This window comes from Gopherus flavomarginatus, chromosome 10, assembly GCF_025201925.1.
Source record: "Gopherus flavomarginatus isolate rGopFla2 chromosome 10, rGopFla2.mat.asm, whole genome shotgun sequence".
Taxonomy (NCBI): domain Eukaryota; kingdom Metazoa; phylum Chordata; order Testudines; family Testudinidae; genus Gopherus; species Gopherus flavomarginatus.
Window position 1 is genome coordinate 22,403,293 of NC_066626.1, and position 14,302 is coordinate 22,417,594.

Here is a 14,302-nt window from a genome sequence, read left to right on the forward strand (position 1 = left end):
AACTTCAAAAGCGGCTAGTGACTTAGAGTGCCCAACTTGAGATGCTGTTAAGGTTCCTGATTTACAGAAAGCACTGAGCACCTGCCATCTGAAAACAAGGCCCCATCAAGGAGTATGTAATTTGATCTTCAGAGAGTTCTATATACCGAATATAGCCTCTGAACCTTGATTTGACCTGGCCAGCTGTTCCAATTCGTTTGTAACAAAGGCAACTTTCTATGCTATAATCATAGATCTTATTGTACCACAACTGATACTATTTGTGTGTTGCAAATAATACTTTAATAAAAAGGGTTTAGTCTGTAAATGTCTTTTTCCCCAGCACCTGAATAGCCGCAATCCTACCACAAGTACAAATAATTTAAAACATGATACCAGGCCTTTGCCTTCTATCACAGGGTAAAATCTAGAAGACTTTACTTAGTTTTTAATCAGTCCTCGCTCAGGCAAAACTTTCCCCGAAGGCGGTGAGATAATTGTCTGAATAAGGATTGAGTGGAGAGAGGCCCAGGAGTTGGGCCCAGCAGACTGTTCAATTCCATTGTGACAAAGCTTGCAGCAGAATTCACCCCCAGCCCCGCCACAGAATTGTGCTCTAGAATCTTGTCTTAAATTTTAATTTTTAAAAAATGATTCTTACGGTCTTGGAGAAAACCACAAAACCGAGGCAGCATCTAATGCCTCTGTCTGCAAAGAGGCTGAAACAATAGCTCCAAGTGATGTGAATTGCTCCATTTATCTCCCATTGATGTGTTCCATGTTTTATTATGGTGGGTGGGCCAAGGTACAGATCTGAGGACTTCATAGTCCCCTCAGTCCCCAGCAACCTCCCACTGATATCACTGTCTTGCGGAGGCGGAGTACCTATGCTGATAGGAGAAGCCCTCCCATCGGTGTAGGTAGAGTCTTTGCTGCAGCAGTGCAGCTACACCAGAACACTGTTTAAGTGTAGACCTGTTCTGAGGTGTAGCTGTGCTGAGTAACAGAACTCAGTATTGCCAACACCAAGTGTTCAAAAACCATGTCAGACCTCTAAAAAAGGCTTAAAAATAACATTTTAAAAATGTGGGGTTCTTTCCAATTGCCTTCTGCTTTCTGAGCCTTTGGATCACTGGCATGTTGTGCTTTCAAGCGTTTCTCTGCAACCATGAGGGCTAAAAATCAACTTGTTTTTTTTAAAAAAATAAAAGCTGAGATTCTCATGTTGTAACCAGGTGATTCCAGAAGCTAGGCCTTTAATATAAGAGCTGGGATAAAATCATGAGATTAAAACATTGCTCCTGAATTTCTCCTGTTTGCCCCCATTTTTCTCCAGGGCAAAGTTCCCGGGGTCTGCCCTGTTATATCTGCTTATTTAAGCAGAGCTGAATCCCTGAAACAAACAGACCTTTATGTCAGGACTGACAGGGCTCTGTGACTAGTAAAATACATTTCAAAATGACAGACCTCTCCTCTCTTGGTCTTCATGGCACTGGATGTGTTGTGCAGTCCGTGCATTCATTCCCTGGGGCCAAGGGTGTAGCTTGTGTTACACTCTAGTGACTATTTCAGCTGATTGATGGAGTCTCAGAACATTCAGCCCTTTTTGATTCTAAGGAAGGTGGCCCTGATCTGGGCCCTTATGGAAAGGGGAGCAAGCTATGGGTGAAATGAGGGGCACAGGGAGGGACCTTAAAAAGGAATTCAAACTCCCACACTTGATATGCTCCATATGATTATTAATAAACAAAAATGCATTCATAAATACTTAGAATCATAGAACTGGAAGGACCCTTGAGAGGTCATCTATTCCAGTCCCCTGCACTCATGGCAGGACTAATTATTATCTAGACTAGGAGTGGGCAAACTACGGCCTGCAGGCTGGATCTGGCCTGTGAGTCATTTTAAGCCAGCCCAGGAGCTCCCTCTGGGGAGCGGGTTCTAGGGCTTGCCCTGCTCTGGCACTCCAGCCAGAGTGCTGGGTCAGGGGCCGCACCATGTGGCTCAGCCCGCTCCAGCTGGGGCACTGAGTCTCTGGGGCTGCACCACATGGTTCGGTCCTGCTCCAGCGCTTTCGCTGGGGCACAGGGTCAGGGGCCACACCACACGGCTCGGCCCCGCTCTGGCATGCCAGCTGGGACACAGAGTCAGGGCTGCTCCACGCAGCTCCCAGAAGCCATGGCATGGTCCCACTCTGGCTCCTATGCACTCCAATGGCCCCCTCCGGTGGTCCAATGGGAGCTGCAGGGGTGGTGCCTCTGGATGAGGCAGCGTACAGAGCCTCCTGGCTGTGCCTCCACATAGGAGCTGGAGAAGGGACATGCCACTGCTTCCAGGAATCACTTGAGGTAAGCGCTGCTTGGAGCTTGCATCCCTGAGCCTCTCCCCATACCCCAACCCTGCCCCAGTCCTGATCCCCCTCCCACTCTCCAAACCCCTCAATCCCAGCCTGGAGCACCCTCATGCACCCCAAATCTCTCATCTCCAGCTCACCCCAGAGCCTACCCCCCCCAGCTGGAACCTACACCCCTTCCTGCACCCCTGCCCCAGCTCTGATCCTTCTCCCACCCTCTGAACCCCTCGGTCTCAGTCCAGAGCACCCTCCTACACCCCAAACTCCTCATCCCCAGCCCCACCCCAGAGCCCAGACCCTTCATCCCCTCCTGCACCCCAACCCCAATTTTGTGAGCATTAATGGCCCGTCATACAATTTCTATTCCCCGATGTGGTCCTCAGGCCAAAAAGTTTGCCCACCCCTGCTCTGACACTTAAGTTAGCAGCTATGAGGCCAATCAAGTAACTGCTTTTTTCCCCTCCTGCTGCTGATCCAGATAAAATGTGAATTGCTTAATTGGATACAGTACTTGCCATCAGCCCTCATACACCCGAGTTCTCTACTTTGCCAAAAGACCAGTGTTCCTAAAATCAGTGTCTTGCTAGCTTTCTAGCCTTAAGGATTTATAGTTTGCTTCTCTTTATGCTAGAGAAGGGTTGAACCAAAACCCTAGATTTTGGTGTTTAAAATCTGTATCCAAATTCTGCAACTCTCACCCCTTCTGGGTTTTGGGCCTTTTTCTTATATAGGCTCCTATTACCCCCACCTCCATCCCGATTTTTCACACTTGCTGTCTGGTCACTCTAAACAGGGGAGGGTGTGGTTTAAAAACTGAGAGTCAAAAAGCTTCTTTTTTTTTTTTTTTTTTTTTTTTTTTTTTTTTTTTTTTTTTTTTTGAAATGTCTACTAGTAGTGTTCCTCCTTTAAATTGTAGGTCAGAGGATCAATGGATTAGAAAGCCTACAGTAAAACAGAGGTAGCCCAGTTGATTTTCAAAACTTGATATGTTAAAAAAATCTTTTCTGTTGAAAAGTATGTGAGGAAGAGGGAAGTAAATGCAAAATGAGGCTGGGAGATAAACTCTAACTGGAGCACACTGGAGCTATCTTTGGTGCTCCTGTTATCCACACAGTAAATTAAAGGACCGGTCTCTCTTCAGACTTGCCTAAGGCAGAGAGACCCTCAGTCTTGATGTTTCCACTTAAACAACGTCATCAATTTTTATTCCTCTATTTTCAAATAACATTAAGAATTTTTCAAATCAACATCTTTCTTTCTAATATTTACTCTTCCTAAATACTGTTCCACAGGTTACCTAAGAGAGGGTTCCTCTACCAGATTAGATCCTGCCTCCAGCGATGGCCAGTATGGGATTTTTCAGAAGCAGATGAACCCCCAGACAAATTATAGGCATACTTAACCTGAATAGCTATATAAATTGTGGAGAAAAATCACCAAGGGATGCTGGAAAGAAACACATCTAATTCTTTCCTCACTTGATGCAAAGCAAGCTTACACTGGGCCTTTCCATAAATATTTTATGTGCACTACTTCCATCTTGCCTCTGTATTGAACGTACAAAACATTGTCATATATCGCACCTTGTCATTCATTTCTTGCCTCAAAGGGGAAGTTTCATGTGAATTTATATGAAGGCTGGTTCCAGTTTCAAGGGGTAATCCACAGTCTCCTGCAACGAAAATGAGAAAATCTGGATCAGGAGATATATTTTATATTATATTATAAACACTTTCTATATATTTTTATAGAGTGATTTTAATGCTCTTCTAAAACATGCTAGAATGAGAGTTCTGGAGGCTGAAGTTGTCTCTCTGTTACAGAAATGTTACAACATAAGCAGTGCAAGTTTCCCCACAAGACCCTGCAAATATGTCCCTATCTGAACCCTTTAGTGGTAAGAGGATGCAATAGGCTCCATGCACATCCAATCCTGGGTTTCACTGATAAAAGTACTGTAAAGGTGCCAACTGTGTTGGTAGATTCAATGAAAATACTGGAGATTGAATCAATGAAGATACTGGAAAATTGGCTAACTTAGCACTGGAGGATTAAAAACTGCATAGCAGGAGTTTACTCTGTTTAGGGTCTCCCCCAGCATTGGTCCTGTGTGTTTCAGCAGCATGGTGAGGTAGGATTTTTGTCCTTTTGTGGGCTTGGCTACACTGGAGAGTTGCAGCGCTGGTGGTGGGTTTACAGCGCTGCAACTTAGTAACTGTCCACACCTGCAAGGCACATCCAGCACTGCAACTCCCTGGCTGCAGCGCTGGCTGTACACCTGGTCTGCTTGGGGTGTAACGGTTGCAACGCTGGTGATGCTGCGCTGCTCATCAAGTGTAGCCACCAAAAGTGCTGTTATTGGCCTCCAGAGTATTAGGAATATCCCAGAATTCCTGTCCACAACAAACCGGAAGAATGGCTGAACTCTGAGCTTCCCGGAGCTACTTATCTAAAAAACAAACACAGCTTCTCTTTGCTCCAGCGAGCAACGAGCGGAGGCAGGGGAGTTGCTTTGGAATGTTCACAGCTGTTTGCTTGAGGAGAGAGGGGAGTCCATGTTGAGCAGCTGCTTATGTGGTCTGAAGGCTATTTAGAAGTGCATAATTTGCATTTAGTGAGTAAGAGAGGGCTGGGGGAAGGGCTCGAAACTTTTAAAATGATTGAAGGTTGGTGCTGTGTATCTTCCAGTCCTTAGAACTTGCAAGGCAGGGAGCTGAGAACAGTGTCAGCTCCAAAAATCCACTCTCTCTGTCTCCCCCACGCTCCCTGTCACATTCCACCCCACCCCCCCTCTTTTGAAAAGCACGTTGCAGCCACTTGAACACTGGGATAGCTGCCCATAATGCACCACTCCCAACAGTGCTGCAAATGCTGCAAATGTGGCCACACTGCAGCGCTGGTAGCTGTCAGTGTGGCCACGCTGCAGCGCTTTCCCTACACAGCTGTACGAAGACAGCTGTAACTCCCAGTGCTGTACGACTGTAAGTGTAGCCATACCCTGTGTCAGTGTTGGGAGGCAGAACCAAGAAATCTAGTTATCAGGTTAATGAAAGCAGCTTTCTCTTGTCCTGACTTCTGACAGTGCTTGTGTAAATGGGCTAGACAGGGAGATTCCAGATTAAAACACTGTGCTGTATCCAGAGCAGGGTCACAGTCATGGCCTCTTGTAGAAATGACCTAAAAATGTAAAGGACCAATCTGAATGTGACATTCCACAGTCGAGAGCCTACTCTTTCCTCTGAGAACTCCTCACTTCTCAACTTCTTGCTTAACCTCATCTGTGGGATCTTGTGCGATAAATTTGAAGGGCCACTGTGAAATCCCAGAAACAACTCAGAAAACACACTGTTTGCTTTCTTTCTAGTAAATAGCTCTACATAGGCATGGCAGCTTTTCAAGGAGTAAACAGAGGCAATCTGTCTTTCTACTACTTGCTCTTCCAAATAGGTTGCTGTAGGGTTTTTATACCAGTTAAGTTCAAATAACATCAAATATAGTCGGGATCTTTTCATGTGATTATTTTTCCACAATTTCTTTTTGTGGGACCATTTTGTGTGGTTTTTTCCTTTCTCATCTATATCGAAAGACTCCCCTCCAATGCAATTATAAACATTTTTTTACCCTGAAATCACCATGAAGAGAATGACTGACTGCTAGAAATACTTTGTGCTTTTGCTCAGACATCCAAGAGGGTCCTATAGCATCTTGTCCTCTAACGGTAAAGTTCAAGCCTTTACCCACGTGCTATAGGAGAGAAATCTTTTGTGATGGTCTTGTAGACCAGTAGTGTTTAGATTTTTGTAACAAAGGGACCAACTTTACCTTTGTGATCTCATGTGTTTCAAAACTTCTCTTGACTCCCTTTGGCTAGAATGGAAAATAGCTATAGTGAGATGTAATGAAATCTGTGTCTGAACGCTTAAGTTTTGTGTAGAGGCCTTTCTGGTCCAATCTAATAAAGACTTAGACTGAATAGCTTGCAGACCAGTTGGCACACAAGCCATCAACTCATCTCAGTCTGTCACTAATCCTTGGTGAACGTGTGATGACTCAGTTGTTCCTGCTGAAATCCTGACACAAGTATTACTTTATTAAAAAACAACAGTTTTACATCTCTTTTTTTAAACTGAATATAATTTTAAAAAAATTGATTTCACCTCCCTATCCCCTGCTCTCCCTCCACATGTTTAACAAAAATGTCAAGGGACCATCTCATGCATGAAAGTTTTCTCAGAGCTGGGATATGTTCAGAGATATTTTCTATGTGGAAAAACTCTTCTCTGTGGCTGGATCTTAGAATGAGAAAATGCCACCTGTCCAAGTGTACTAATTCTTGAATTAGTGTACTGATGTGCCTTCCCTTTAGGGAATGATGTTCCTCCTCTCTGTGGAATCTCTCCAGTAGAAAAGTCTTCTCCAATTGATGGAGCTCTGCAACCTTGGTAAAATAATATCACTTTTGCAGATGAGCTGATGGATCCTATTATTCAAATAGCCTCTTACTGCAGAACACAGTATGAGAGAACTTCAACTTTACCCACCAGAATGTGCCAAACACCTGACCGTGGTTCCTCATGACTGATTATCTGAATACAAAGACAAGGTGGATGAGGTAATCTCTTAAGAATGGCCATACTAGGTCAGATCCGTGGTCCCATCTAGCCCAGTATCGTGTCTTCCAATGGTAGCCAGTGCCAGATATTTCAGAGGAAATTAACAGAACAGTGCAATTATCCGTCACTTGTTATCCAGGCTCAGCTTCTGGCAGTTAAAGGTATATGGATACCCAGAGCACTGAGTTGCGAGTTATGTCTCTGACCATCTCAGCTAATAGCTATTGATTGATTTATTCTCCATGAACATCTCCTGGCAATGAGTTCCACAGGTTGACTGTGTGTTTATGTGAAGTAGTACTTTCCTTTTGTTTGTTTTTAAATCTGCTACCTATTAATTGTGACCCCCCCCCCTTGTTCTTGTGATATGTGAAGAATTAAATAATACTTTCCTATTTGCTTTCTCCACACCAGTCATGATCTTACAGACCTCTCTCTCATATCCCTCCTTAGTTGTCTCTTTTCTAAACTGAAGAAACTCAGTCTTTTTAATCTCTCCTTGTATGGAAGCTGTTCCATACTCCTAATTTTGTTGCCCTTCTCTGTACCTTTTCCGTTTCTAACAGATCTTTCTTTTTCAGTTGGAGCAACCATAACTTCACGCAGTATTCAAGGTGTGGGCATATCATGGATTTATATAGTGACATTATGATCGTTTGTGTCTTATTATGTACCCTCTTCCTAGTGGTTCCTAACTTTTGTTAGATTTTTTGACTGCTGCTGCGTTTTGAACAGACATTCTCAGAGAACTATTCACAATGATTTCAAGATCCCTTTCTTGAGTGGTAACAGCTAAGTTAGACCCACCATTTTGTATATATAACTGCAATTATGTGTTAGGGAAAATAAAATCCCCTCCATATATCGGGGCTCTTCTGTCATCAGGGTTTTGCAGGCCCAAGCCCTTAGCTGAACTACTTTAACTTCCCTAAAACTTATTTACGAAGACTTACTGTCCGAAATAGTGAACTGGTCTTGGGACAAGGGGGGCCCTGGGTGCCATTGCAGCTTCGTGTGGTTATAGTATAGCAATAAGTTGCTTGCCTAAAGTAACCGCAAGTAGGAAAAACAGAACAGTCAGTACAATAACAGGATGATTGTGACAGAATGCTGCTGAAGTTGCAATATGTATGCCATATAAGGAGAATTATCAATTATGTTTGCAGTGTTAGCAATGTATTTACCAAATAAGGATGTATCACTGTGTGACGTTTTGCTGTTTTAACCTTTATAAGCTTGGTAAAATTTGTAATATGTAGAGCAGCCAGCCTCTTGCGTGGGGTCGATGCTGTCTCTCCCTGCATATATGCTTGTATGAAATAAAGGTGCCTCAGGATGTCTGATCTAAAATCAACCGTGTGGTCGATTTTCCACAACATATGTTTTCCAACGTGCATTACTTTGCACTTAGCAACATTTGAATTTCATCTGCCATTTTGTTGCCCAGTCACCCAGTTTGTGAGATCCCTTGGTAACTCTTCACAGTCAGCTTTGGATGTAACAATTTTGAGTAATTTTGTATCATCTGCAAACTTTGCCACCTCACTGTTTACTCCCTTTTCCAGATCACTTATGAATAGTCTCACCAGCACTGGTCTGAGTCTGAGTACAGATCCTTGGAGAATCTCACTAATTACCACTTTCAGATGGAGCAAGAACATTAAAATAATAGATGCTGGAATCTAGCTGTGGTGTGGTGTACAGAGTATTAGTGGTGACTAGATGTTATGTCTTGTAGGCAACTTGATAGCTGCCTATCAGTGTTATAATTTGAACAGAGAAAATGTGTACAGATTGAAGATATACATTGGCTGATTAGTCTAGAGGTGGAAAGAGAGGCTGACTGGGGCATACTGAAGCACCTAGATTACATCTCGATTTGCAGCTAGAGCTGGGCTAGGTATTTTTTCCAGTCCTGTGAGTGTTTTGGAGATTTCCTGATCCCAAATCATGATGAGTCAATCTTGAATTTTCACAAACCAATAAACTGAAAAAAATTCCTGGGCAGATCAATGAAAACGTTAGTTTTGATGTCTGCCTTTATTATTTTAAAAGTTTAAAAATGGAAATATGGTCACCCTGCAGCTCCCAGGTGCCGTGGGCAGAGGGGGAACCCCACAGCTCCCAGCCACCACAGTGGTGGAGGAAACCATGGAGCTGCAGACAAGTCACAGCTTTTGCGAATTTTTGTTTATTGCCTATGGCCTGTCCATGACTTTTATTAAAAATAGCCATGACAAAATCTTAGCCTTAATCGTGAATACCAGCCCATGTGCCCACTGCACCCTGTGAGTAGCAGGCTCCCCTCTCCACAGCCCACTGGCTTTCATTTTTTTATTGATTTTTTTTTTCACCCATTTTGTAAATTTTGGAATAAACACCAATAAATTCCTGGGAAACTAAAATAATAATAATAATTAATAATAAATCCTTGAAAACAAAGGGCCTTAGCAATACTGTCGTTATAGGCAGTATAGGTAACAATACCTTCAGTTAAGGTCTTTTAATGCACAGTGCGAGGCAACCTAGTTTTTACTTGCTTATAACTTTGCCAAGCTTGAATTGTTTGGGATTAAATTTTCCACCTCAAGTCTCTGCCTCAGGCTGAGTGTCTGGTTCTGTTTTTGCTTTAATTTCTTTGAAAGGTTCTGCCATTTCCAAGAATGAGGTTAGGGAAAAATATGTCCTTTGCCCATGTTAAAAATGAGATACAAAAATTCTTAAAACCAGTTAGTCGGGAAGCTCTAGTGTCTACATGCTTTGGAGCAGGGTCTTGGAATGTGGCAGGAGGATGGCTTTTGTGTCAAGGATGTGCTTGTGGCTATTTCTGTGAAATTCCCCCCCCCCCCCCACATTAAGATAAGTTATAAGCCTTTAAAAAAAATCTGTTTGCATGGTCCAAATAGTCCAGTGAACCTTGTAAGGGTGGTGGGGAGGGAATATGTAATAAACATAAATGCTTTTTTTCCTTGCTGTTCTGACTGTTGCTTCCCCTGTTCTGTCTGGTTATCTTAATAGGAATTATTTCTCATAGAAGGGTACTTTAGTAACTCTGCCCTCTGACCCTACACAAGATTTTTTTTTTTAAATGAACAATAAGCTACTCCAGGGTGTGCATAAGCAGGATTCCTGTGAGGGTATTCTACTTCTTGTGCCTCCAGCGGGCACTGTGTCAAGTCTGGGGTGCCCAGTAAGTCCACAAGAGTCCTTCCACTGGGAGTCATGTCCCAACAGGCTAGTAATGTCGATTTTATTGTGGCTTATTTGGTAGTTTCCATCATTGTCCTGTAGTGTAAAGGGTCATTGGCTGTAAAGCATGGGGTATTATCAAAGAAGTAACATATATTCAGACAACCATCATTCTGAAGCATGGTTTAAAAGCCAGTGCAGATGGGGCCTTAGGGGAGTTAACTATCCCTGAAACTATTTTTTAAACATGCTTTAAAAAAAAAGAGTATCATGGTTAACACAGTTTGCATCCATAGTTAACACGATTATAAAATGTGTCACATATAAGGGCTTCTTCAGGGGGATACTTTAGCACTGCTTGGGCTAGAACAGTTCTTAAAATTAAAAAAGCACTGACTATAATGAACAGGGAAAACTGGAAAAAAGGCTATTGCCTGTACAATTCTGGAGGTGTTTGACAATCATTTCTGTACAGAGCTATTTCTAGCAAGGTTAAAATTATAGTTTATAGAAGGCCCTATTCATTCTACAAAAATGATCAAATTCAAACATGGTTCTGAAACATGACCATGCTCCTAAGTCTCTTGACCTAGGCTAAAGCCCTTTCCCCTAACACCATTTTGAAACAATATTTTTTCATTCCATGCTGCCAAGAGGAAGGCTGTCTGGGTTCTATGATCAGGCAGAGGTACAAGCACGTTTCCCAACTATGTTTGTCACTTCTGTTGTGTAGGCATGATAAGGTAGGTTAAGAACAAGGTCTTAGCCTTTATTCTGAACTCTCTTGCTCCAGTGGGTTTAAATGGGATCCTTGATATCATCAGAAAATATCTCGGTGGGTTTATATGGATTAAGGTTAATTTTGTGTCTGACATCGAGCACTCAGACCAAATGTCAGGAAGGCTCAGTTCATCCCTGACCATAGAAAAAACCCACAGGAGGAGGTGCTGGGAGAGGAAATATTAGCAATGGTTCTCTCACAGAGATCCCTCCATGTCCTCCTGTTTGCAGCCGGAGGGTGTATTGTCTTCTCAGGGGATCTCGGTAGGACCTGCCTGCCAAGCCCCCATACCCTGCCTCTACAAAGATCCAGGACCCCGTGGAGAGGCCTACACAGGATCCAAATGGCATATAGGAAGGTACCATGGAGGTGACAGTCTCCCTTGCATATGAGAGGACAGATCTGTGCATAACTGGCACTTTCCATGTACAGTTCTAGGGGGCATAAATCCTGGGTGCTGATCAGTTAATGGCAATAGGTGACCTTATAAAACCTAGATTCTGCCACTGGTTGCAGAACTTTGTTTGAAGATAGTAAAGATAGTTAGAAAATTACGTTTTTTGAAAGATGAAATCTAGATGTTCTACATCTCTTCTTCATCAGTAAAACAGGTTAAAGCAATCTAATTGCAAGCTCACCCTGAGCTCTGACAGTTAAGCTGTGCAATTCTTTCTTCTTTCATCATCAGACACCACCAAGATTATGGAATCAAATCTCAAAGTGCAGCTGTGCTCTCAAGCAAGGCTATGTTAAAAAGGCTTCTTTGTAATCAACAGTCCTATCTCCTGTGTATAGCCATAGCTTACTTCAGTGACACAGTCTGTGCTGCTTATAGACTTTAAGGCCAGCAGGGACCATTGTGATCATCTACTCTGGGCTTCTGCACATCTCAGGTCACAGGACCTCAGCCACCCACTCCAGTAAAACTCAGCCCTAGGTTATAGGTCTATTGCAGAAGTCCTCAAATCATGATTTAAAGACTTCAGGTTACACAGACTCTACCATTTACTCTAATTCAAACCAGCAAGTGACCCGTGGCCCAGACTGCAGAGGAAGGTGAAAAACCCTCAGAGTTTTTGCCAATCTGACCAGGAGGGGAGGGGGCAGCGGTGGCAGTGGGATTCCTTCTGGACCCCAAATGTGGCAGTCTTGCTCTTGGAAGACTCAGCCTAGCTAAGAAGAATGAGCTGGATTCTGTTCCTTCTTGTGTTTCAACATAATGGTCTACCTGTTACATCTGTCTAAAGCCACTGAAGACAACAGGGTTTGCATCGGTGTCACTGAGGGCAGACTCTGAACATACTGGAGCAGCACAGGTGTAACTGAACCTCTAACTTGGCCTTCAGGATCTCTGTTACCAGTGGGGATCCCAGAGAATGAAAACCCAGCTCTCTGACACCAGAGTGAGTTGGGCACTTAGAAGAAGCATCCACTTACTTACAAGCTTGCAGCAGTATTGACTCTGGGGTGCTGTCAGTAACAAACACTTGGTTTAACCAGTAAACTATGTAAATAATACAAAGAAAACACTTAGATACAGTACCAAGATGGTGCAAATGGGGTGAGGAGGGAACATGGTGCAAAGAGTGTGGAGGATGGAGTAAGGTGGCTTTGTGTCACCTTTACTCTTTCCCTGATCTGGTCTGAGCAGGAGCTGCTTTGGCTCTTGACACTATTTAGGGAAACTTGTGTCCAGCTGCCTGTAGCCGCTCGTGGGAATAGCTGGAGTGCAGCAGAGCTCTGAGAATGCCCTGACGTCTGTGGACAGTGGTGTAGAACTAGTTGGGCAGGGACACTATGTCTGGGGAATTCCCAATTAATGGCCGGCCCCTTCACTCCAGTGGAGCGGGCACAAAGGGGCCATGGTTGCAGGGATGAATTATATCATTATTGTAAAATACTGTGGTACTTTCAGATAATGTTTTCACTGGGGAGCAGAAGCATCTCTCCCCTTTGAAAAGATCTGGGTTTTGAGCCAGAGATTAAAGCAGCAGACCAAAGGCTGCTGTGCTGTGGGCTTCTTTGGTCAAATGGCTTGGCCATTCTCTAATGATACAAGCCAGCTGCTTCTGTAGTAACCGATCATTTAAACCTCCTCATACAAATTGTATTGACCTTCTTATGAATCACACCTTCCTTGCAGCAGCTCTCTAGCTCGCCAGCACACATCTTGGTTATTCTTGGGGAAACAAATCCTACTGTCTATTTGGATGCTTGGCACTAACCACTCTCGGGCTTCTTTTCTTGTGAGACGGCCCTTTCTCAGAACAAATCATTTTCTATTCCCAAAAGCTTGTATCCCTTTCAGTTTTTGGAGATTGCATGACGTGTCTGTCAGAAGATGACTCACACTGGCTGTCTGAAGCACATAGCACAAATACTTGAGCAGATTATAAATTAGCCATCCCCTATTTTTGAGGCTCACTTTAAAGGAGAGACGGACATTGTTTATACTGGGCAAATTCCACAGGAGTTTTGTAACCTCTTTTAAAACACAGCTACACAATCCAGCATCCCTTTTAATAGCCATTCCATGATCTTCCCTATCCTAGAGCACAAGTAAACTTGCTGTGCAAACATTAGCTGCGGTGGCTGAGTTGGCAGAAGTTATCCTGTCTCAGTGAAAAGAGCAACACTGATCTGGATCTGATTTTTATTTAGTTAGTTTGTCTGAAACTTTGGAGAGCCATGCATGCTATTTCTTCCTCTTGGAAAAGAAACTTCTGCAGATTGTGTCCTTACCTTTATCTGGAATGAAGCTAAACTGAGCAGGAACTTCTGCATCTTGGACCGATCCCAAGAGGGACAGACAGACAATTTCTCCATCAGGACCCATTATGAGGCTGCCTAGTGAAGTACCATTATAACACTCTTGAAAACATAAAGATGAACATTGTTACTAATACACACCATCAAGAAGGATACCTGGAGACCTACTGCACCGATGTTCATTGCATGAAAACATCCTTCTCAGTAGCTCTGTGCTTACATCCACATTATCATGTCATAATTAAAAACAGGGTGACTCTAAGAAATCTCTGTTCATTACAGGAGATGGGTTGGAACACAGCATTCAGTAGCAGATTTTGAAACCCACCCCCAAAGCTCATGAGTGTTTTATTTGAGGTTTAGGTCTGTCCAGTATGACCTTCAGATCAGGTCAGATTTTGAGTTCTGAACCCCATTCCTCCAAAGCTTGGTGGCCTGGAAATCCAGCAATTTTGTTACAGGCTTTTATATTTCTGAACATGACTCTTCTGAGCCTATTAGGACATGAAAAATGCACTTTATTTGGCATTTTCTTTTCCATCTCCCCCTCATGCCACTCCCCACCCACCATCTGCAAATAAAGTTCCAGTTTGGTGTATTTTTTATTATATTTTTTCT

At 43.2% G+C, this 14,302-nt stretch overlaps 1 protein-coding gene across 1 annotated transcript in view; it reads right to left on the bottom strand.

The window, feature by feature from the left end:
* The window catches only part of KIAA2012 (KIAA2012 ortholog), an 88,255-nt gene that overhangs the window by 41,265 nt on the left and 32,688 nt on the right, over positions 1–14,302 (bottom strand). Inside the window, exons 11-12 of the mRNA XM_050969560.1 lie at positions 13,658–13,786; positions 3,916–4,004 (exon numbers count right to left, since the gene is read on the bottom strand). Of these exons, the coding sequence (XP_050825517.1) occupies positions 3,916–4,004; positions 13,658–13,786 (218 nt within the window). The remainder of the gene's footprint in view (positions 1–3,915; positions 4,005–13,657; positions 13,787–14,302) is intronic.